We start from the raw sequence: 23964 nt of genomic DNA, 5'->3' as shown, positions 1-23964 counted from the left end.
TGCACTCGTATCGCGAACGATACAATCCCGTCTTTTATTAGAATTAATATGATTTATTGTTTGGAGTGTATATAGAGATAGCGTAACGCGCGATAAAGAGTAATCGATTTTGATTTCTGAATTATTAGTCACTGAATTCAATTGTAGTATCTTGAACAATCGTTGTATCGATTTTAAAATAATAATACGTAAGAAATTAATCGCGATTGATTTTGCGTTCGTTAAACGTAAAATCCTGGTCTTAAGATAGCGTTGCGAATGAAAGAATAATCACGATTAACGTTATATAAAGTATCGATATTAATTTATTTCGATCATTTTATTGCACTGATTTGTTATCGCTGTATCTTAAGCTAGACTTGCGATCGAGATTGAACCTGTTTCGTTGCCGGTAAAGAATGTATTATGCGTAAATACACGTTGATATCACGAGTGATATTCATGCCGAATTTTAATTATAGCAATTCGTTCATACGGATAACCTTTCAATTACATGCGAACCATCTGCAGATAGGTGTCTACACCTCAAACCGAGTGTCGGTATTATCCGGAGATATTTATCGTTGACGTGCGTATTGGAAATAGACATGCCCGTGGAAATAGTTGTTTCATAGTTTTCTCCAATCGTCCTCTTCTCTTTATTTCACACTTGCATCGTCTAAACATTCGTGTTTTGTTAAAGTTTCTGGAAAATCCAATGGATCGATTGGAAAGCCGAGTCAGCGGACAGAACTTACATAAACTTTGATTATTTCGATCGTACGATAGTCTTAATCCACGCAATCCGAATTTCACCAGCGTCGTCATAATACTTAAGCTCCTCTTATCTCGCCATTTCATTTTTCAGTGATTAAAAAACTAAAGGAGCGTCGCCAAAGTGATAGACAGGAAGCGGGTAATAGTAGCTATAACGATAACGATATCGAAATCGATAACGCCTCTGTTATATAGGGAATCAAAATTGAGGATTGACATACACCTCTAGCGTATTGGTCGGACGATACTGCGTGAGTAGTCCCGAGAAAATCAGAATTACGTACAACACGATTCATTTCATTAAATTTTTCATTTGCGCCTTGAAAATTTCGAAAACCGCCCGTAGAATATATAGGAAACGGAGGCGGAGGAATTGAGACAAGTATATCTTCGCGAGAATTCTTCGTTTCTCGAGAACCTTACGTTATTAAATATTGTTACTTTAATTACAATTTACAGACTTCTTCTCGACCAGCAACGATGCATAGATTTTTGGGATCCCTGGGAGTTCTGCTGGCTCTCTCGCAGCTCTCGCACCAGGTACTGTGACATTCAATCATGATCGAGAAATCGATTACTAACGGTTAACAATTTATAAATTCATATGGAGATCACTCGTTTCACTCGGCAATTGCCTTTTCATTTTCATTAAATTATTGTTCATCGTTTATAGCATCTTCCACGCTTTATAAGAATTTTCATTTGCAAAAACTTTGCAAAACCACTTTGATCAACGTACGAGTCTTCAGAAGCTATAAAAATTATTATTAGAGTATTGTTTCTTCCATTAAAATTTATAAGAATCAGGGAATATCCAACGATCGATTTAATAAATGGTCGGCAATGTGTTAACATTTTCAGGCAGTGGTGCAGACTCCAAAGGACCACTATGTCGCAGCGGTGGTTGAATTTTCACCAGACTTCGTGCTGGAGAATGGTCCAGCGACTCTGATGAAAAACGCGAAATCGTACATCAAGCATATAGAAAAAGCGAAGGAGCAGGTGAGAATCCTCCAATCGTTTACAGATTCTTCTTAAAGACTTCCAAGACTATCAAAGGAACTTTGCAGGACGCGGACATCATAGTGTTCCCTGAGGATGGGCTGACGTCGCTAATGATGACGCACAATATGTCGCTATTCCACCTCTGGACATCGGTCATACCTGCTCCCGAGGAGGAATATACTCCTTGCACGCAGAACCGGGAAGGCGTCCACGAAGTAAGTCAGCGTTTATTAACCCTTTGCACTCGAGAGGCGCCTTTCAGTCGCCATTTGACCGAGCAAAATGACATTTCACAACTTCTATAATGTATCTTCACGTGGAACATCAAAATGAAATAGTTCTGTCAATTTATGCAAGGTATTTCATTGCGTTGCAAAAAATATCATTGACATTTCATCAGAGAATATTGAACATTCGCCAAGAAAAATATTCTCGAGTGCAAAGGGTCAACCCTTAATGAACTGGAAGTATTTCAAGTTAACTTACCGCCAGAAAATACCGTAACATAGATAACAAGCGGGAACAAATTCACAGAAGTGACAATACTTAACGTGTTGTAAACTTAACTTAACTTGTAAATATTACAACAATAACAGTGATGAAAATAATGAAATGTCTCCATCTTGAACCTTACTGATTCTAAACTGCTTTGGACGTTCGTTGCAGGCTGTGAAGCTATTGTCGTGTGCAGCACGGGACAATGGAATGTACGTGGCAGTGAACATTGCTGAGCAGGTACCGTCAAAGAACGGGACGTACTACCAGAACTGCAACGTCGTGTTCGATCGAAATGGGAAAATCGTTGCTAGGTAATCGACGTTATTACAGTACCGGCGCTATTTTTCTTTTCCGTTATTATCATCGTTATTGTCATTCTATGTGCACAGGTATCGCAAAGTGAATCTCTACATGGAATATGAATTCCAACCAGGCGACCCGAAGGATATCGTCACATTCGAAACCGATTTTGGCGTTAAATTTGGCATGTTCATATGCTTCGACATATTATTCCCGATCCCGTCTCTTAACCTGACTAGGACATTAGGGATTACAGATATCCTGTACAGCACTGCATGGTTCTCCGAAGCACCGTTCCTCACTGGTAATTCGTCTTGTTATATAATTGACAGTGCTACATTTTATCCCCTTAAAAGATAAACTCAAGCTCGAATGTCTTCTTAGCTGTTCAAACGCAATACGGATGGGCTCATAGCGAAGATGTGAACATGTTGGCCTCTGGATACAACACACCGTCAATTGGCAGTACGGGTAGCGGCATTTACCTTGGTGCGTAGCATTTATTGCCTGTTACTTGGTTATAGAAAAATAGATTAGCTAGTCCCTTATTATAGTCAGATTATTTCTATATCATTGTAAGGACTTCTGAATCAATTTGGATTTTTCTTATTTCTCAGGTCGTGATGGAATAGCTGATGCAGTAATGTCTCATTCGGATGGCGACAAACTGTTGGTCGCTCGAGTTCCAAAGAAGACAGGCTCCAGGAGGCTGAAGGTGGAGGACGCGAAACGCAATATCCCAGTCAATGTAGACACTTGTTACAGAACTCGAAGAGTTATAGGACGCGTTGAAGGAATTTTCCTTAAGACCGACAACTTCACGATGTTCGAATCCGTTCTCTTGGATAGACCATCGTTGGACGGGTCCATTTGTCAAGGTGGGTTCTGCTGTGAATTCCACTTGAATAGGACACTTGAAGATTCACCGGCATCCAAGTATCGTGCAGTTGTCTACAACGGTTGCCGTCGTTACGGTGAAAGCCCTATGAAGTCTGCTATTCGGCTATGCGCGTTGACTCAATGCGCCAGCGACTCGCTTAGTTCCTGCGGCACAGTTAGTCCATCGAAAACCGTGTTTTCCGATGTGAAGATAGCTGCAACATTCCCAGATTATTCAAAAGCACAAGTGATGCCGACCACGTTAGGTTCTTCGGTACTTCCGCTGGAACACTGGTCCTACGAAGAGGAGGCTGCCACGGAAGGAGCACGAGTGACAGTCTCTCTGAACAAACCAACTGACAACCTGGCCACCTTCGGTCTATTCGCTACGGATTACCGACATTTAGAGAGCACTTTGTAAAATGTTTCCGAATATGGTTGGAATAAAAATTGCTATTAAAGATTAAGGAATAGCTGTAAATAATAAATTGAATTCTTCGGTAATTTTCATTGTTATATTTGTGTTCTTGTAGCCACAATACACATGTTTTCGAGTGATACATCAGTGGTGGTGTAGTATACTAATTTGCTTTCGAATCCATTGTTTTTCAAGAATTCCGAACGACCCCAATTTAACAGCGTCTTTACTTTGCGGCCGATATTCTCTTTTTCGCTTGATGTTAAGCCCTTTGTACGTGACCTACGGTTATATGTAACTCTGTTTGTGTAAATATAGCAAAACTATTAATGAATAAGGCGAGTAATAATTACCTTGTATCTATAGAATTGTGTTGACTATTCGAATTTGTGTTTAGTCTAGAATTAGATCCACAAGTTGCCCAGCTTGCAATACTGCATAAAATTGGAAATTCAGATGGTGTAAATCCACATTGGGTTAAATAATGTTTCCCAACGTATGATGCATATTCACATTTGTGATGGCAACAAAATGCAATTACTAAACCATTAACATTACACACTGGTTCATCTTGCATTGCTCTAAGTAGACAACTTATGGTTAGATCTGTAAAACAATGTTCTTAGTGGCATACTCATGATCAAATGAAATGTTTTGTTACAGTTACATGCCTGTAGCTACTCCACACAAATGTTTCGCAATCCCAACTTTGTGATTAAACTTTTGAATCTCTGTAATATCATTCAGCTTTAAATCAGCAATATCAGCTCGTATTCTCTTTATCACCAGAGGGGATGGTTCATTCTTTAATTTATTGTCACTCTTATGTCTGTGACTTGAGCGATCTACTAGTAAAATGCAAATATCTTTTCTGTTCTTTATGATCTGTCCCAACCAATATGTCAGTTTGCCCTTTCCTGCTCCAAATTCAATGAAACAGGTACTATCTTGTACAAGATTAGCATGTTCCAAATGTGACAGTAATGATGCATTCTGCACAAGATGCTTTTTAACAGCTTTCCCACAAGATTCATCATTTATTTTATCTTGGAGTATCTCATGTTGTATAGCTTCTTGTGGAAAGTGTGGTAACTTCTCTAAAAGATAATATGAAAGTGTCCAAAAAAAGAACTATTTGAAAGAAATAGTTTTGATTGCTGGAACATTGATTCCTACCATGAGCAGCTTTGATTTTATTTATCACAACATCTATAACAAGTTGATTAAGCTCAGAGATTGGTACATGTCGAGGTGTTTCACCTGTTTCATCCAGATTAATTCCCTTGACTATAAATGAAGGCTGTGAATCAATTAATCGCTTAGCATTACACACCTTCAAATGTTTGGATAACCTTGATTCATAGCAAGTACTGCAAAGGGTCTATAAACTTTATCCGCACAAAAGAAGATGCTGCACGTAAGTTTCAAGGGAGATTTACTTACTGAGTTGGATCAAGTGGGCATTTCACTCTTTTAGCTTCAGTATTGTCATTTTCCATTAAATTGTTCAGTGAACTTTCTTGGTGTTCACCACAATATTTATTTCCCTTTCTCACCGTCATACGACAGTAACGCTTTTTGCGTTTCACAAAGTACATACAATGATTCTCCTCTCCCATTTTGATAATTATTTAACAGATCACAAAAATATGGTCATATCAATTAAAAACTAACCTAAAACCGGATATCAGGAATTTAAGTAGAATTTATAGAGGTCTGTTTTATCGACGCATGATATAATTACAGGCTCTTTTATCAGAACATGAGTAATACAAGGAAACATTTTAGAACGGCTCAACTGATAAGAACTTATTCTAGCCCAAAATATTTTCAATTTCATTACTTAAAACACTGCATTCTAACGCATGTACATCGTCGTCAATTTGCCTTTAGTATCGTACTCCATGCCTAAGTATTTCGTTCGCATATTCTATGTCGTTCTGTCGAAAAATTTGGCAAGATTTTCGTTCGATCAATGTTCGGTAAGTACTTCATATTTATACTCCTGCGCGACAATCCACACACATTAATACGCTTTGTGTAATCACACAGCCAATACTATGAAAAGAGGCTGACGAATCGAGTTTGCCTTGCCAACATGGTCGCCAGTTCTCAGAATCTCGTTGAAGGAAGAGGCAGCAGTTCCTCCGCGGTGTTGTTCGTTCTCTCGAAAATTTCTCATCCTACTTGTTTCGCGTGACCGATTCACATGCAAATTATCATAAAAGAGAATGTATTTGAACCGGTCGACAGAACGTTCAGCGCCTTACAGGACACCAATCGCTCGTTACATCGTCTGATCTATATTTAAGTTTGTATTCGACAAGTAGCCTTGACACGTGTTGTAGTACATTTTCGACGCCGGACTGTAAATGTGTTATCCTATGATTGAATTTTAAATTGGTGTTCGAGTGTCATTCTTGCGTATCATTCTGATTTCCGGGCAAGCGATAATTGTTGGTTTACGATTAGTCAGTGTTTACGTGCCGGTACGCTGCAGTGAGCAGAGAACCTTCACAGAAAGTTGCTTTTATGTATGAAATTTCCACTTGTGCTTCGCAACATCCTGACAAATATCTTCTCGACCTGTCGATACAATTGACAATGTGTAATTCCTGTAGACCGAGGACAAGGGTCCATCCGAATTAACGTCTAAATAAGTGAAGTGAACGACTTGCACGGCCCCGTTGGATTATGTGACAAGTGCGATAATTAATCCCTACGGAGCAATAGATTCGGCCATGAAATGATGTTTTATGGATTATGACCGTTGTCTTGCTCGTGTCTTACCACGTGCCAGGTAGCGGCAACTTGTTGCGAGCTTGTAACGCAAAAAATGTGGCCGTCCAACACCGAACACGTTTGCATGCACCCGCTCAGGCAGTTCTGGCGGCGTAAATACTACGCGGGAATTACCTTAATAGCCATCGCAACTGTTGCCTTCATAATTTGGCTGTCAATGCAAGTGCCAGACGCACTGCCGAACCAGGACGGATACTTGGATGACGTACCGAAAGATGTGTACGAACAGGGTATGCGATTCTCCTTTATACACACGGTATCGGCTAGGATACTGTTACGAATTAATTGTTCTGCCGATTACAATATTTTCAAAGAGTTTCGTTTCCTGTGAAAAAATGTCTGGTTACTGTCATCGTGTTGCGGTAAAATCGTATCTTCTATGCACAATGACGTGTGACCTACTTTTGGCTCGTTAGCGCAGGTATCAGTCGAATTGGCGTAAACATCACTTAACAATTGTGTATATTGTAATAAAATTACGTAGGCAAATCTCAGTTCTTACGTGGAATGAACAAATGTTTACGGTTTTCAAGTTTTTTCCGAAAATTTCTTTACAATTAGGATCATTCGCGAAGGCAATACCGTTATTAGACGAATTACCAATTGCCAGCCGTTCAATGTCAATACAATTAGGATAATTGCAGTGTGGCAATATTTTCGCTGATACTCGAGCTATCATAGAAACATTTGCAATTTTAACCTCTTCCATTTTTCTTGCTGTTACAGTATTGAACAAGTGGTATAACTTTAGCTTCGGTAAGTACAAATAACCGCTCATTTCCTCGTGTATACGTGCGATAAGAGTATCTGTAGTCTCAGAATCAATATTCGTTATCGTGACAAATAATACCGGCAATTCTCGTTTTTCAATTCGTTCCGCTTTGAACTCTACTGACTCGTGTGATCGGTGTTTATCAACATTAAGGCAATGTATGAAATCTCGTTGTAACATCTATGTTTGGGAAACGTTTTCTTTTTTGCTTTTTCGAATACTGACCTCGCGTGACTGCTGTATTTGAATACTTTCCTCGCGTGACGCTTCAGCGAGATTAGATAAGCTTGCCAACCTCGTAAGTCACATTTCAGTTCCCGCTTAGGCGTACGCTTTGGGTTTATTTTCATTACGAAGAAAGGTGAAAAGTACCATTCGAAGTAGCACTTATCATGCCATTTATGTTCCACTATTTATTTTGAATAAGTTGCAAGGTATTCTCACATATATTTCTTTTACTTTTCTCACGCTTCAATCTAGGTGGTTCATGACACAATGGTGGTGCCCCCTGCCCGGAGCTATCATTGGTCCATTCTTTCGAACGAGATCGCGCGCTAATATTTGTACATTCAAATGTTCGTAACTGTAAAGAATCATTTGCTTGTAATCCTCGAACAGATTATTCATTACTTGAATCAAATGTAAAGTAATAACGAGCACCGTTGGAAATTTGTAAAGATTATTTCTACTTTCATTGAATTTTCAATTGTACACACGCTTTAATAATTTCAATCTAAATACGGTACTGAAATGAAGGCTCGCGCGAGTATTGATCATCGTTACCACAAATGGCCGTTAATAAGGGACGTTGTCTAGAATCTGAATAGCGTGCCTGTTGCGTATTCGTGTGACAGCAAACATCAGCAACCGTCACGACACGAATACTAATAAGAGTTATTATATGGTTCGGCGATATGGTTTAGTCACATGGAATTTAAATTAGTAGAATCGCACATTCGGTTTCCAACATGTTCGAAATAACAATGCACACTTAACCGGTTATTCAAGGTTAATGAGATTACATTCTTCTCACGCGAGGCATCATCTGATACATAGATAAAAAAATTTGTATAAATTTTCCTCTACCGATCCTGTCCTCAAATTTCGGCCATTTTGGTACACATGCTTGGACATTTGGTACGTTTCATTTCAAACTGAATACAATACACGTTCATGGGAATGAGAAAACAAAATGCAAACTTTCAAGAATATTCTTTTCATCGGAGCACTGTTTGTGTTATTATTTATATCGACAGCTCAAAGATATTTCTAAAGCAGTTTTTCTTTGAACCGACAGGAGACTCATAGATGGTCCACGAGGTTAAAAAGAAACGATAAAATAATCACAGATAAGAATTTCTCGTTGCCTTTCATTCTCCCTTCTTTCCCATACAAGGAATATTTTCGGGTGCAAGTGTACACGTCTGACGTCTGCGAAAGGTCAAGAAGCTATTTGAGACGTACCGATGACCCAAGACGTTTAATTTAATTCCGCCTCATAAATGCCTCCTCGTAGCTGTGCTTCTAAGATCACGTCACCCATGATCTTCATGAAAAGTAACTGATGAGGATCAAACGACAAAGATTGTCGCGCTAGATTCATAGATTTATCAAACTATCCTTTATGGTTCCTATGGTATCGTAGGTGTCGCGTGGTACAATGGGAGAACGCTCAGCCCTGGCACACCCGAATGGTCGAATTACCTGACGGAGCTCCGACGAGATTGGATCATCTGGAAACACGACGCGAATTGGTCGTACAAACTGGACAACCCAGAGATCGAGGATCAGTCGATGGGCCAGGCACAAGTGATACGGAAAATCTTCAAGGACAAGGTAATCTCGGTAAATTATATCCAGTTTCCTAAGTACCCTAAGATTCCTAGGTCTCCAAGTATCGACACTTGAAACTAGACTACTAGATTACTCAAAAATATGAATTTGCAGAAATATTTGATTCGCCCTGAACATTAGCAACATCTCGCTGCGTTTAACCCTTTGCGGACGAATGTCGACATTTCGACGAGACGAAACGTTCATATATGGAAGACTAAGTCGCAGGCAGATGATCGAATTACTCGGACAGCAAGAGATTAGCCTGTAGCTTCTGATTCTGCTATTATTTAAGCGATTCGTATATAATTTAGCTTCATCTGTTGACGGTTTTGCACATTTCAAAGAATCTTCGTCCGCGAAGGGTTAATAGCCTAATGAAATTTTCAAGATCGTATGCGTGTGGTTGGCTAAGAGGTTGTAGGGTCAGTAAGAGGATTCCCAGATTACCGAAGGGACTACGGGGTGTGCGAAAGATATCAGTGGTACTAAGGGGATTTCGAAATTGCTAAAGGGATTTCAGGGCGGTCGGGAGGACCTCGAGATCATTTCCCGCCTCGAACGTAGTAAACGAAGAGATCTGAATTGGAAGTGACTGTGAAGCGTTCGTTTCCGAGTTACAGTTTCTCGCGCTTTGACGTTGACTTTTCGTGTGCAGAGGAATGGCTTCTTCGTGGAGTGCGGCGCCTACGATGGCGAGACGCGGAGCAACACGTTGGTGCTGGAACGATCGCTGGGCTGGACAGGCTTGCTAGTCGAAGCGGATCCCAACAACTTCAGTAAAATGCTGCTGAAGAACAGGAAGGCCTACTTGACACCGACTTGCCTCGGGATACACAAGTATCCCTCGGTGGTACGTGTTCATCTGTTGCGTGTCGCTATTACCTAACGCTTCAACTATCGGACGGCTATCAATAGTCATTTTCTTCGAATAGAGTAATAATTCAATAGATCACGTTACTCGATAGGACTCGCTGATTCCGAGTTGTAATTGCTACAGCTATTGAAGCTTTAATTAGAAAATCCTTAGACATTGACACTATTGGTTTACAATAGATCGTTCGATAATCTGATAGATTAAATTTGATTTGAAAATTCTGATCCGCAGAATTCGTTTCTGATGGCGAAGAACGTGGGGCGTCTGCACGAGCCGAATGCCAACGACAGTCACCTACCGAACTCCGCTGACGTAGCTCACAGCGGCACGCACGTGTCGGTGCAGTGCTTCCCGTTTATAGATTACATGATTGCGCTGAACGTTAGCACCGTGAATTACTTCAGTCTTGACGTGGAGGGCAATGAGCTTCAAGTATTAAAAACAATACCGTTTGATAAGATAAATATAGAGGTATGCGTCTCCTGCGATAATTGGGACTAAGTCGATTAGCTCTTCTTGGTTGCCTTTCTCGCGTACGCCAATTGGTTAATGTCGTCCATGTATCAAACTATCATACCTGGAATGTAAAGTTGTAAATAATTTTATTCTTCAGATAACGAGAGATCAGTGAATAGTTTAGAATTTTTCTTTAGAATTTCAAGTTCGACTGAAGGTTCTGAATACTTTGAAAAATCCTCATCCGTAGAAGGTTGAATATCGTGGTAACCTTGAAGGGATGGTTCACAATGTTCCGACTATAAAATGTGGATAATTATACGTTGGTTCGTTATTACCAATGGATTTCAGTAACGAGATAACGTGTGTTTCAGACACTGTCGGTGGAGTTCTCGCACGTCGAAGCTGGCCGAGACGAATTGGTCGACTTCATGAAGTCCAACGGCTACCGCGTCTACACTAGCGTCGTCAGGAAGGACAAATTAGCCCACGACATTATATTCGTGAAAGAAGACCTGCGCGTCTCTTAGTCAGAGTCAGTCTTCCGATCTGTGTTATAGCAGAATCATTCCTACAGGCCAACTAGTCGAACGAACTGATCCGATACAGTATATTTTCGTACACATAGTCCAACGTGCGTTGACCCTAGCTTGTAATAGTAATAATTATTTTTATTTTACAAAATATTTACAAGGAACGTACAATTCGCATAACAAAATAAAGTGTCTCTTTGTAGATACCCCATACGACTCCGGCGTCGGTATAACGTCTAAACGGAAATAAATATTCTTGCAAACAATTAGGAACGAATAGGACTTGCGCGCGGCGCGAAGATGATCCGTTGGATTCGTTACAATTCTCTCGAGGCGTCGCTCGCAATTCGACTATAGTCTTCCGCGTCGTATCTCTTCTCGGACAACAGAGGAACATCGTTCACGGGGCGGGGGAGGCAATGGCTGTACACCTTTAAAACTAGTGGAATGACTTAACGTACGATTAAAGCAACTCGCTACTTATTGCCACCTGAATGAGCAATAAATTTCGAATGAATCCCACCGTGAGAGCAGTAACAAAAGATATATATATATAAGTATTTGCTATACGTATTCGTTTATGCGTCTGCTTCGTCACGGTGATCGTTGAACGAGTAACTTACTTAAAGCTTTCGGACTAGCCTCGCCGTCATCGTATCGCGACCTTTAGCTGATGAAAAAACGAGAGTGTTACATCGAAGGCGGTTATCATAAACAGCAGCCATCATCATCGAATGCGAGGAGAGCGTTCAATTTCTTCTCGGTATTCCTGCGCGCCCGTCGCGTCGTCGTTCGCGAGAGAATTGTTAACATTTGCATCCTCCAGTGCGCGTTACATCGCAAGATCGGCGCAGTTATCGTAATATGCCTTATCTTAAACAAAAACAGTAAATACAATTCGTTTTGTTACCGTCGACTTTGCCACGAATACCTCGGGATTCATAGATCTCTCTGTCAACTAACCCTTTGCGGTCCACCGTTAACACGGACACTAGACAACCAACATTCCGTCTCGTTACAGTTGTTCATCCGCGCCTTAGAAATAAATAATAAAAGTACAATGTTGCGGTTTCGTGCAACGACAGCCTCAAGTGTACCTAATTCTTTCCTCGTAGTCTTACAGTCTTGTTCGTCGTTGCGGTTGCGGTTCAGCAGCCGTATACCGTTGCGATAGCGGATCTAATTACATCCGCTGCTGTAGGGTCATTTGTACATCCAATGTCTCTTATACGTTCATTGGTACACGTACTGTTTGAACTCTCGTCCGGCGATGGGTCTGTCTTGACTCGCAGGGGAAGCTACCTCGCGGTGAACTTGTATAATTGTTTACAGTAAATATTAAGAAGAACAGATTGCAAATTGCGAAATTATATAAAAAGGATGATAGTCTAACAAGAAACTTTCGCGTTCCGCGGGTTAATTTTTAATTATCCACGTTCCGATTGCGGTCTCGTTACGGTTGCGATTACGCTATCTTCGACGTAGCACCAAAGTCAATGATCCTCGCGCGTTTTCGGCAACGTCCACGGAAACATTCGACGCGAAACGGGCCGCAAAGGGTTGCCGTGTTACAACTTCTAACGTGACTGGCTCGTGAAACGGTTTACCGGTCCCGTTGGAGAACTCGGCCGTCACGAATTGAAATCTCTCCTCTTACTACCGTGTTGCTTCTGTCGGTCCAACTTATCGGCGACCCCGTCAGAAGAATAACGAATCTCTGACCCCTAAAATAACAGCAACAGAAAAGTTTCGGTTAATAACGGCGAATGGCGGGGCGCGCGCGCGCGGCGCTCGGCTACGGTCGGCAAGCGTCATTTAGGAACTGAGGACACGCGACGTTGCAGAATTCTCTACGCGTCCGTTGTTCGATGATGCTTGAAACGTTACGATACTTTGCGCGGCTCGCTGGGACGAGATCGAGTTCGCAGGACCGAACAGCGAAGCTCTGAGCTGCCTACGAATCCTCCAGCGACAGCTTCGAATTTCAACGTTTCATTCGCGAAACTTTCTACAGTGGGACTCTTGGAACTTTCGAAATTCGGAACTCTTGGAACCGGAAGCACTGATTTTAATCAGGGGAATATCTTTTGCCTTCGCGAACGAGTCATTGGATTTCGTTGACTTCGCATCCTTCATCCGAGTTTCGAAAGTTGCCACAGGAGGAGCGCGTCGCTTCGGATTCTTGAAATTGGCAAACCATCCCTAGAATAATTTATTTCTTTATTTATTTACCTTCGCTCGGCGACTGCTGCGCAGCTCGGGAACCACGCGGTCGCGTTTCACGAACTCGCGTTACCGTGAGTACAACCGCGCGCCGAGTGGTTCGAGTTAATGCCCGCGAGCGCTCGAATAATTAAAGCTCTATCGATCTCGACGTGTCAATCTCTACGCAACTAGAAATATACTCGTCCGCAGACACAGCACCGCGAGGAGTGCTGCTCTAATACTTACTCGGTAATCGTTTTACTTAATTAATCACAGTCCGTGGGAATTCGAAATAATCTTTAACTCGACCTGTCGCCCGCAGACGCCGCTTGGATTCGTACTCGTGATCGAAATCATTTGAAACTTATCCGTCGAGTAGTGATCGATTAGGGGAGGACGTTTCACGGAGAACACTGTGGAGCTGTGGACGAGGATTGAACCTGTCGGAACGGACTCGATTGGAGAATGTGAAAGTTAATTGTTAAGACTAGCTTGGAATAAATAAAGCTCTCGATAAATTAGGTTTCGAACGAGGGTTGGTGTGAAAACAACGTCGGTTTCTGTCACGGACGCTTTTCTTTCGATGTCCTCTGACTATCTGCTCGCAGGAATCGACTCGAATCGATTTGAACTGTTCGAGGCAGACGATTTTAAAGAAAACAACCCAAGCTGCATGGAATTCGGTACACCACTGTATAAATATTTATTTTTAATAAAATCAGATGTTAAATCACATCTGCAACTTAGCTACTCCACAGTCTAAAGTAGTTTTCCCAACAATTCCATAACGAATACCTCTGATTTAATACACCTGCTACTAAGATACGTTCAAGGAATAAACGACAAACAGCTCGAAGGGGAAGAAAACAGAAAACCGACGTCGCAATCTCACCAACCCTCTCCAAAGACGAACGTCGTCGTGGAATGACTTATGAATCACAGGATGATGAATCCAGGACTATCCTCCCATTCACACGTAACTCTCCTGCTTCTTCCTACCGAGGTGCTCGCTAACTATGGTGGTCTGTAGCTTAATCTGTCTGTCGTTGGTCGCGTGGTTGCAAGGTACCTTCACGCTGCAGCTCTTGTTGCTGCTGTGCCGCCTCCAGAAGTCCGACTGGTTGCTGCTGCAGTTGGTCGACCCCGTCGTGTAGGTGCCGGTCCTGTCCGAGGTCTTCTTCTTTTTCCGCCTGTTCGGCCCCAGGCCGCACAGCCTGAGGAAACCCTCCCTGAACTTCGTGGACATCAGGTTGTACAGGATGGGGTTGATCGCCGAGTTCAAGTACAGCATCACCCGGCACAGGTAGAGCAGGCTGTAATAGTTCTCGATGCCGAGATCGACGATCGTCTGCGTGGAGACGACCAGTATCCACAGGGTGAACGCCTTGAACGGCAACAGGCAGATGAAGAAGCACAGCACCACCGTGCCGAGCATCAGCATCACCTGCTTCCGGTACTTGAGCAAGTTGTTCGACGATCCGCGGCTGATCGTCGGGTTCGCCATCAGGTGGCGGGCGATCACCGTGTACAGGACCACCAGGATCAGCAGCGGGACCACGAAGAACACGATGATCGTCGTCAGGAAGAACGCGATCGGCCAGTTGTCGTTCGCCTCCGTGCTGCAGGTCGGTATGTACGTGCCGTCCGTGTTGTTCTCCATGTCGTAGCTGACCATCAGGAGGATCGGGCTGCGAACAGAGGATTAGGGGATGCTCAGCTACCTTTGCTGCGGTTGGGTGCAGCTTCTCTCTCTGCTTCTACGGACGTGGGAAGAGATTGTTTCGTGAAATTCGTGGCTTTCGAATGGTGTCTAGGAGCTTTGAAAGACTTTGGGTCTGTGATGCAATTGTACAGTTTATGAAAACGATTTACAAGAGGTTTCTAGAATATATAGACATCGTAGTGTAGTCCTTGTCCAGGCTAGATCAGTCCCTGACCTTTACCTTTTTCGAACATTAGCTAATTACTGTATGTTCACCTGCTACCGATCCGGACAGTTACTTCTCATTACATACGACGCAACGTTCAAACTTTCCAACATCATCGTAGCCCTAAGCGGCGAAAGCTCGGAACTCAGTACCGATCGCGATAATATACTTCGGAGATCCTCGAAGCGACCAGCGCTTTCGCCGGGATTCAACTGATCGGACACCCTTTCACACGAAGTTCTCTTCTTGCTCGGTGGAGTCGGTTCTCCTGGTGCCGCTGAACATGCTTTTGAACCCGTCGCTCCTGCAGACGGTCACACGGAAGAGTTTCGCGAAGCTTTTCCTGAACTTGCTGCTCATCAGATTGTAGAGGATGGGATCGAGGGCGCTGTGCAGGTAGAACATGATCCTGCTGAAGTTCAGCAGCGTGAAGAACGTGTCGCGATCGATGGCGGCGATCTGTTCCGGGGCGGCGACGATTATGAAGAAGATCAGGACCCTGTAGGGCGTCAGGCAGACGAAGAAGCTCCCGACCACGGACATCAGCAGGGTGATCACGTGTCTCTTGGCGCGGGCGTGGTACGAATCGCTGGTGTTCCCGGCGGACGAGGGATCGGGCATCAGGTGTTTCACGATCACAGCGTACAGCACCGAGAGGATCAGCAACGGCACGAGGTAGAACAAGAGCACCAGAAGCAGGAAGAATACCACGGTGGCGGTGGTGTCGGCCATTGTCAGGCACACCGGGACTAAGCTCTTGTCCTGGTCGGTCTTGCTCTCCCTGAGACGCAGCTCCCGGTACTGGGAGACCCAGATTATGGGACTGCAATCAGTGAAAATTAATACGGACGGTCGTCGCAGCGGTCCCGCGGGGCTGCTGGTTCGGCTTCAAGCGGGATAGGCTCGGATTCGTTGATGAGAGGTGCTTTCGCGTCGCGGTGTTTGCTCGTTAGGTGTCCTGATCGGACCATGGACGATCAGATTAGAGGATGCGGAGTTTTACAGGTGGATAATGCATGTCTCGTTTGAGGATCTTTCGTTCGTAGCTACTCAAATCATCGAGATGCCTCTGTGAACATCGAGTAACGTTTGCGTGGGTGTAATAGGAGTTGCTCCAGGTTTCAAGGAAACAACTTTTTCAGAGTTTCTTCTTAATTGCTACCGAGTGCTAGTGTTATTGGAGGAAATAGTTCTGATGAACGTGGGAGAGGTGTCACGTTTCGTTCCGAATAGTGATAGGTTTGACGAATAGCTCGAGTATGAGCAAATGAGTTGGACTAGAAGGATGTCTCGAATGAAAAGATTATCTCTTAATTTGACCGGAAATTTTCCAGTAATTCTTGTTTCTCGATGAAGAGAGTTTGGAATAGTCGAGACGCGCAACGAGAGAACACCGCGACATAGCGATTCGTTTGTAGTCCCCGCACCAACCAACACAGGCGAGGCTTCTTCCGTAAGCGTGAAGCTTGCGTTTTCAAGGGAAATTCGGAACACTCGTTACACGACGGATTCTTGATACACCTGCGATCGTCGGGGGATCTCGCGCGACGCGTTTAGTGAACCGGAGAACAAGTTGTTAGCTGTTATTCCATCGATAGGTGATCGATCTTCGATTGAGGATACACGAACGCTCGGAGAGAGAGAATTTCAATAGAAGAATACACTGAAGTGAAGCTCCAAGTCGGGAACTCCTTCTGGCAATTTATTTAACAACGAATACGGAATTTGCTACAACTGTTACACTAAACAAGAAGACATCTATTCTTCGAAATGGATTTCTATCGACATTAATGCAATTAAAATCTGATTATTTTTCTACGTGTATTATAATTTCCTTCGAGAATCACCAGTTTGTCTTATACATCTTGCACGTCGCAAGTTTCCGGAGTCGAACGTTTTAATCGTGGAAAAGAGAAGGCAGGTTCCACTCGAGAATCAGTGATAATTACCGCGAATCACCGGTATCGTTCCCAGGTGAAATAGCTTCTCTTTCCCGGCGTTCCTTTTTTCCAGGCTCGCTTTAGGGAAGGCAGATTGCTCGAGGAAGGTAGCTCGCCACACGGCTGTTCTCCCACACGGTGAAACAGAATATCCTGTTGCTTCCTTTCTCGTTTTGGCCAGGATCCCAAGTCCGCGCGGAAAACGACACCGTGATATCGAATTTCCTCGGAGGACCGGCGGAACGCAATTTTCGGTAATTGCACCGGTCGATTCGTCCTCTCCTCCCGAACGAGGATGAGATAAGTGTGTTCGGAGCGCTGAATCCGCGGAACACGGGTCTACAGCAGCTGGTTCTCAGGTTCTCCTTTGGATTTCGCTAACATGGTTCATTCCGCAAAAAACTGGCATTATTAGGCAGAAGTTTCGAAGCGGCAAGCTTGAATTTTCCCAACAGAAATATTCTGGTCATTGAAACTGAAAGTATGTTTCAAGTTCCTTATCCGAAATGGCTTGACACGTTTGAGATCAATTTTTCTGCTTCAATCGCTAAGGTTGGTGGTTTCACGATGAAAATAATTGATCACAATTATGTAACCTTCAAATTAAAGCTCTCGAATATCCCTCGTTTCAATGAAACAGAATTTGCATCAAGTATTCCCGAAATTCTGTCGATAGTTTACCTGAATTCGCAGTTTGAGGAGCAATTAATTATATTCCGTGCTTTCCCTGGTCGATCAAGCCGTTCCGGATCAACGAGGGACAGCGCACTCGGAAATTTCGAGGAGCCACACGTCATTCTGTCAACACCAGTAGGAAAATTAGCTCGTAGATCAGACGCACCGGTCTTCACGAGTGATCGATGACCAATCTCGTCGCGGGATCCTTTGGAAATTCTTCAAAATTCCTGCACACCGGTTTTGTCCATGAAATTACGAGCTGGACAGTTTTCTTCCTTCGAAGCCCAACAAACGGTGACGACATCTTTCGTTCGACTCCCCTGCGGGAGCAACAGCTTCTTCCTGCCGAACCGGAGTTCGGTTTCCTTTGATTTTCTTGTCCATCGTTGTCTGGAGTTTTATTACCTTCCGTAGAGAAGTTTACCGGGAATGAAACACAGCTGGACTCGTTCTTCATTCGGCTTGAGAAGGTTTATTCGGCGGCTGGTAGCGAGAGAGGAATGTTCCGCATGAATTTCGCTGCTCAAAGTTCGATTAGACAAGCGGGAATCTTATCCGCTTTCAAACATTCCTCGGAAGTGAGGATTATTCGATACACTCTTCTTTGGAATGCGATAGTCCTACGCTGAAATACTTTCCTGGAATTCAGGTGTAGGTTGAATACCCTTCGAAGCTTCTGATTTTCGTTATGAGAGACTATTTTATCGTCTCTGCGATTTAACTGCAAGATATATAATACAAGGTTATTGGAAACAGTTCATTATTTCCATTAATTACCATTAACACTATTGTGATCATTATCAGAAAAGAAACTTTTATTTCTTCGCAACGATAAATTCATAATTTCTCTAGTAAATAATATATTTTTCATAAATAGCGCTTATATTCTTGCCAATGAGATTTCTTAATAAACGATCGTTAAAAAGTTCGCGGAATTTTCTAATAATTCGTACGGCTCTTAGCGAAGGCGCTATCGACTCGGAAGAACGCGCCACCCGGCCGCCATCTTGTCGGTCAATCGGATCTTACGGCTTTATTGCGGGCAACGGAACTTGTCCGCAGAGAGTTGAGCGGTCAGTTCGTGAACTGCACTCGAATTCGGTAGAATGCGGCTATAATTTCCTCTTTGCTTTGCCGCGGAGCAAACTTCGAAGGAAATTCTGGCCATTGATCAACCGAACGGCCAACAGGAGAGACCTTTGTCTCTCCTCGGTCTTCTGAATATCCACCCGCGAAGAATTAAAGCGCGCGAACCTTCTCAAGAAGAAGCGAATCCTTCGAAGAGCCTGTACGAAGGATTATCTTCGCAGAATCTCGCGAATCTTCTTTGTTGCAAAGAAAATCTCATTTCGATAAGCTCCTTTGCGATTTATCAGTGATCGAATGAAACGCGTACTTCCGGAATATTCTCCGATCCTTGTTATCATCGTTTCTCCACCTAAAAACTGGGTCATACTCCTTTGAAATTCGATATCGATGAATATTTCATTAGCTCCTGAATTTTTCGCGAATACATGAAAATAATTTGATTCCCCGATACTTGGAGTGTGCGAGCAGGAGCCTCGAGAGGCTCTTGCATAATGCAGAGAGCCTCTAAAATGACGCCGATTTCAATCGGAAAGTAGCGTTCGATCTGTAATTAGCAATTCGAATGTGCGGAATTAACGAAAACGCTTCTCGTATATCGCGCGAATACGCGAACGTCCTCGTGGCTCATTAAATCTGCCCATCGTGAACTAATTGAACGTCACTGACGAAACAATTAAAATCGCTAATTGGATCGAATGCATAAAGCGATCCCGTAGCGACTTTGCCCAGTGAATAAATATCGCGCCGCGGTTCAGTTTAAGTATCACGCTAGATTTGTTGTCCCGCTGAATCAGAAGCATTTAACCGTGTATTCGTTTACAATAAATTAATGAAGTCGATTTAATTAATAAACACGCGGTCCAGTGTATTATCGAAATTCACGACAGACCAACGATACGTTTCACCAGGAAGAGACGCGTAACAAAAAAGCTTCTTCCCTTCGAAATAAGAATGCAATTACGTTAGGATTAATGATTTTTAATTAATACCTACAAATCTGCGTTATACAATTCGAAATCGAAGAAAATCCGGCTTATGTCATTTCGTTGGATGATCGAGAACACAATCTTCCTATCGTCGAACAATTTCGAATATAATTCCCCAATCTGCGAACGAATCACTTATTCACGAAGAAAAGAAACTAGGTTTTCTCGCTTTCGTTAAGAGACCAGTTTACCCAGGAACTTCCTCTGCAGCCAGAGGACCTAAAATTTTCCAACGATGAAAATCCCTTTTTCATCCCTTAATCCACGGATCTAGCGGACACGGATTACGCGTCTTGCTCCCATCAATAAAACTACCGCGCTGAAGATTTCAGATTACGATCCTCGGCTCTCGACGAATCGTAGAAACATACATATAAATCGCAAACGTGTAAACGTCGAAATTTTTGGGGGCCGTTAACGAGCACATTTCACGAACCAAATATACATATAAAAGAAGGAACACGTTTTCCGCACTTAGATGTAACGACAGAGAAGTTTCATCGGTTTTTTATTGGCTCAACATTTTCCAACGATGAAACAAAACTATTTTATGATTCAAATCAAACTAATAATAAAGGAAATATAGAATAACATAATAATTTTCGCAAGAAGTTCAAAGATATTCTTAATATTTAGAATAAGTCTGGTCTATAATTAAACAGATTCAAAATTCCAAATATAGAAATGAAAGAATCGAGCATTTTCGATCCTCGTCTTATTTCCCCAACAATTTCCCAGCAACTTCGATCATCAACAAACTATAAAACATTGACGCAACTATAATTCTGAATGCCTGTCCCCAATCATCTTTTATTCTGCCTTCTGCCATATCGAAGTCCGATCGATCCCGAGCAACGATCCCTCCGGAATCCATAAGACCCGTTCCGGACAAAAGGATTCGATTTTTAGGTCGTAAAGTCCACGCGGCGAGCGGTCCTCCATTCACTCCTCGACTTTCGGCAGCACACACACGCGTGCGGCCACGTTCCTAAGGGCAGTTTCGCGTGCGATCCGGCGTCGTAAAAGGAATATTACCCGTAAACCACTTCTCGGGGAAAAGCTTTACGCGCCGGTTACACTATTCCGTCTCGTAGCCGAACCGGCCGGCCTGTCAAGTTCAAAGATTGTGGACCCCGGATTTATGCCCGGTTAGAAGAAAGATCACCGGAGGATCTCGGGAATAAAGGCGACGAGAAGGTCCACGGGAGAAATTGGCGGAGAGGTCGCGTATCTTTTTATTTTGAAAAGCTGAAGTGGGCGACGGAAAGTTTCTTGAAGGAAAATCACGAGGCGTGTGGTTTTCAGCGCGAGACACGCCAGCGGAAGCTGAATTCCTTGTTCGACCTTTTATTTCGTGAAATATCATTTTAAAATGCTCTGTGGGTTCTATTTTATTTAACGCGTTCGCGGACGTGAATGATATGGCATTTATTTTCACGAATTTCTCATGAATTTCATCCTACGTAGCCTGAAATTTTTGAAATTATTATGCACTTTAATCCTCGGAGTACGCTTGCATTTTTTATATTTTTGCGGCTCATTGAAATTTTTAATGTCTGCCAACGTGTTAATGGACTGCGTACTTTTTTGATATTTATTCACTTCGATGTAAATATCGGATTGTCTCGTAGGTAATGCTGTTTTTTTTATTCTAACTTCTAGTATAGATTCGTTTGAATTTTGTAGTTTAATTGTCGACGTATCGATCGTGGACGATAATTTTTGATTTCGGCCTGAAGTTTTTAATATAATTTTCTACATGGAATCACTTAATATTTTAAAGAATTTCATTGAAATTTTATGAGATTGGTGTGTTAGATCTGCATTGTTGATCTGATATTCCATTTACACGATAGTCGGTTGTTTAATAATAATTTGTAGGTAGAACGGCCACGGAGAAAAGGCAGAGTCGCGTTTTACAGTGTAATGAAAGGAATTTTATGCACCGAAGGATAAAAATAATATTGTTCTTGCCGCGTGTGCACGGAGAACGAGCCAGATGCTCCGAGGGTTGCTGCGTTTGCAATACAACTCTCTTTAAGGCGAGGGAGCGAGGAAAGTAGGGAGGAACTAAGTCGAAAACATAGAATAAGATTGTTTTGCGGCGGTTTTCATTCCGCGGGAAATTGAGTTTGTGTTTCTGCGGGCTGTTATACATCGCGGTGTATTCAGTGGAGCTTGACTGACGTGACTGTTCGTTTCTTGTCGTTTCTACCGCCTGGAACTGCGAATGTACATGTAAAATGACCTTTCAATATTGAATAAAAATTCTACTTCATATTTTCCCGTAATTTCGTCCGTGTACGATCATTGTCTCTTAGTTGAATATCATTAATAAAATAATGGAGACCGTAATATGGAAAATATCTTTTATTCGATAGCTTCATCAGAAATTTTATTTGGAATTATTAAGGTGAAATTAATTTTTCAAAGTGCATTCGAGTTTATTAGCGACGCAACTGCATGTTTGTCGTAACGGGGACGATAAGGTAGCGTTTAAATAAGAAGCACCGGGCTCCATTTTGTTGCGACAGCCTCTCAAAAGATTCCTCGTTCTCCTCTCGTTTGTTCTCTGTCGATACGTTTAATTACGCAAAGTGCTCGTCCATGGCGTTTCCGCTTAATGTCCCAGAAGAGATTGTTGCATCAAGCTTATTCATGAGAATACTGATGTAATCCTGAAAGAGCGTCCGCTTCATTGAGAACATTCTTCCACGACCGATTGGATCTTAATGACACGGCGTTCTTCTGCTAATAATGACATTTGCAATTGGCATTCTCGTGCAGTGTCGTCGAATTTATAGAACCTCCTCCAAATACAACGAGCCAGCTACGGCCAATCTGTCTTGTTGAATCAAATATCCATCAAAACAGTTTTAATTGAAATATACAACGAGCAAAAGAAAAATCCTCAGTTATTTCCAATTTGAAATAAAACTGAATCCCGAAGAAAGTAGATATAAAGCCAAAGTAAATTAAGAGAATACCTGAAACGAACTTATGAAGTAGAAACGGAATGATAATCCTAGAAACAAACTTCCTCGCGAATACTTCAGGCCAGCGTTTAACGAAGTTACCAATTACTCTAAAAACTTCCCGTCAGTTCCAAGTTCTATCGGAACGAGGTGAATTATTTCCAGCGAATATTCATCACAATGTTCATAACGAGTCCGAGATTCGAGCATACAACGGCGAGAGGTGAACGCATGCATATATATACGTGCACGCATAAAAATGTAAATGCACAGGTCGGGAAATTATTTAGAAACCCGATGCGCTGACGTTACCGGCGAGAAAATAAAATTTTCCCAGCGCACGTTCCAGTTTTAAGAAATTCCGTTGATTGTTAGTCCGACGCGCGTACTACACACACGCGCGGCAATCGTAAAGCTGTCCCGAAGCTGCGCGCGTCACACGTTTTTCGCTGGTTTCCATTCAATTTTTATCGGAACCGCGGAATTTTTTTCGGAAAATCTCTCACGACCCATTAAGGCTTTTGCGGGTCGCCGTGATTCCCCCTATCGCCGCCGCGGCCCGTATCGATTCCTACGGGGGCCGGAATTTCCTCGCGATTGCCGCCGAGGGAGGAATTCGTCGCGCGTGCAACGACAGAGCGGAAGAAGGAGAACAGAGGAGGCGGTGGTATGGCAACACATGGCAGGAGATTGCGAACGTCTTGCGAAATCGGCGAAACCTGCGAGGTATAGTGTAATCGCGAGCAACAGCTGCCTTTTAGCTTCCATTTCCTCTCGATTCGTATTCGACGGTTGTCCTCTCGAGCCTACCGAGGGAACGGGATTTTTCAAACTTTTATTGGACGAACGACGACTTCGATTTTCGTGGGTTGTTAACAGTGAAAGTACCGAGCAGTTCGATCGACGTTTTGAACGTTCCTTTATAGAAACTCGAAGAGTGCTTCTACCGAAGCTAGAAAATTGATTTACCATTTAGTTTGCGTATCGCTGAATCGATTTCTTTAACCAGTTAACTGTGACGAGTATACACGTCG

The 23964-nt window shown here is 42.8% G+C and overlaps 4 protein-coding genes across 10 annotated transcripts in view; 2 read left to right on the top strand and 2 right to left on the bottom strand.

The window, feature by feature from the left end:
• Positions 1-590: 590 nt before the first annotated feature.
• LOC116425118 (vanin-like protein 1) lies at positions 591-4193 on the top strand. Of its 2 annotated transcripts, none has more exons than XM_031972352.2 (8): positions 591-1138; positions 1216-1296; positions 1618-1758; positions 1827-1976; positions 2428-2570; positions 2649-2863; positions 2944-3048; positions 3177-4193. In XM_031972352.2, the coding sequence occupies exons 2-8, from the start codon at positions 1237-1239 to the stop codon at positions 3857-3859; spliced, it is 1497 nt and encodes a 498-aa protein (XP_031828212.1). In that variant the 5' UTR covers positions 591-1138; positions 1216-1236; the 3' UTR covers positions 3860-4193. The 2 variants fall into 2 exon arrangements, with proteins under 2 accessions (XP_031828212.1, XP_031828211.1); XM_031972351.2 differs by having other exon boundaries at positions 595-1007.
• Positions 3952-5952, bottom strand: LOC116425121 (tRNA:m(4)X modification enzyme TRM13 homolog). 2 transcript variants are annotated; one of them, XM_076369507.1, is made up of 6 exons: positions 5700-5952; positions 5300-5530; positions 5033-5226; positions 4528-4953; positions 4210-4462; positions 3952-4156 (listed from the first exon to the last, which is right to left on the bottom strand). In XM_076369507.1, exons 2-6 carry the CDS (start codon positions 5473-5475, stop codon positions 3952-3954), a joined length of 1254 nt encoding a protein of 417 aa, XP_076225622.1. In that variant the 5' UTR covers positions 5476-5530; positions 5700-5952. The 2 variants fall into 2 exon arrangements, with proteins under 2 accessions (XP_076225622.1, XP_031828217.2); XM_031972357.2 differs by lacking the exon at positions 5700-5952 and having other exon boundaries at positions 3952-4138; positions 5300-5582.
• Positions 5953-6692: 740 nt separating this feature from the next.
• LOC116425123 (uncharacterized) lies at positions 6693-12213 on the top strand. 3 transcript variants are annotated; one of them, XM_031972361.2, is made up of 6 exons: positions 6693-6888; positions 7385-7414; positions 9076-9266; positions 9922-10116; positions 10372-10611; positions 10971-12213. In XM_031972361.2, the coding sequence occupies exons 1-6, from the start codon at positions 6693-6695 to the stop codon at positions 11124-11126; spliced, it is 1008 nt and encodes a 335-aa protein (XP_031828221.2). In that variant the 3' UTR covers positions 11127-12213. The 3 variants fall into 3 exon arrangements, with proteins under 3 accessions (XP_031828221.2, XP_031828222.2, XP_031828223.2); XM_031972362.2 differs by lacking the exon at positions 7385-7414; XM_031972363.2 differs by lacking the exons at positions 6693-6888; positions 7385-7414 and adding an exon at positions 7455-8987.
• Positions 12214-12339: 126 nt separating this feature from the next.
• ETHR (ecdysis triggering hormone receptor) overlaps positions 12340-23964 on the bottom strand; it is a 60359-nt gene continuing 48734 nt past the window's right edge. Inside the window, exons 7-8 of one of the 3 annotated variants that reach the window (XM_031972354.2) lie at positions 14404-15022; positions 12340-12853 (exon numbers count right to left, since the gene is read on the bottom strand). In XM_031972354.2, coding sequence (XP_031828214.1) covers positions 12761-12853; positions 14404-15022 — 712 coding nt within the window. In that variant the 3' untranslated portion in view covers positions 12340-12760. The other 2 variants (XM_031972353.2, XM_031972355.2) reach the window with 2 other exon arrangements.

Source organism: Nomia melanderi, chromosome 7 (genome assembly GCF_051020985.1).
Source record: "Nomia melanderi isolate GNS246 chromosome 7, iyNomMela1, whole genome shotgun sequence".
NCBI classification, from domain to species: domain Eukaryota; kingdom Metazoa; phylum Arthropoda; class Insecta; order Hymenoptera; family Halictidae; genus Nomia; species Nomia melanderi.
This window is presented reverse-complemented; position numbering and strand designations above follow the sequence as displayed.

Excerpts from the sequence above, each read along its gene's own strand:
- LOC116425121 (XM_076369507.1), bottom strand. The coding sequence starts at position 5,475 with ATGGGAGAGGAGAATCATTGTATGTACTTTGTGAAACGCAAAAAGCGT. Across the intron at positions 4,463-4,527 it reads TTTGTGTGGAGTAGCTACAG|ATCTAACCATAAGTTGTCTA; the intron begins GCATGTAACTGT and ends ATTGTTTTACAG. Across the intron at positions 4,157-4,209 it reads CACAATTCTATAGATACAAG|AGTTACATATAACCGTAGGT; the intron begins GTAATTATTACT and ends TTACACAAACAG.
- LOC116425123 (XM_031972361.2), top strand. The coding sequence starts at position 6,693 with ATGTGGCCGTCCAACACCGAACACGTTTGCATGCACCCGCTCAGGCAG. Across the intron at positions 7,415-9,075 it reads GTGGTATAACTTTAGCTTCG|GTGTCGCGTGGTACAATGGG; the intron begins GTAAGTACAAAT and ends ATGGTATCGTAG. Across the intron at positions 10,612-10,970 it reads TTGATAAGATAAATATAGAG|ACACTGTCGGTGGAGTTCTC; the intron begins GTATGCGTCTCC and ends CGTGTGTTTCAG.
- LOC116425118 (XM_031972352.2), top strand. The coding sequence starts at position 1,237 with ATGCATAGATTTTTGGGATCCCTGGGAGTTCTGCTGGCTCTCTCGCAG. Across the intron at positions 1,759-1,826 it reads TAGAAAAAGCGAAGGAGCAG|GACGCGGACATCATAGTGTT; the intron begins GTGAGAATCCTC and ends GGAACTTTGCAG. Across the intron at positions 2,571-2,648 it reads AATGGGAAAATCGTTGCTAG|GTATCGCAAAGTGAATCTCT; the intron begins GTAATCGACGTT and ends CTATGTGCACAG.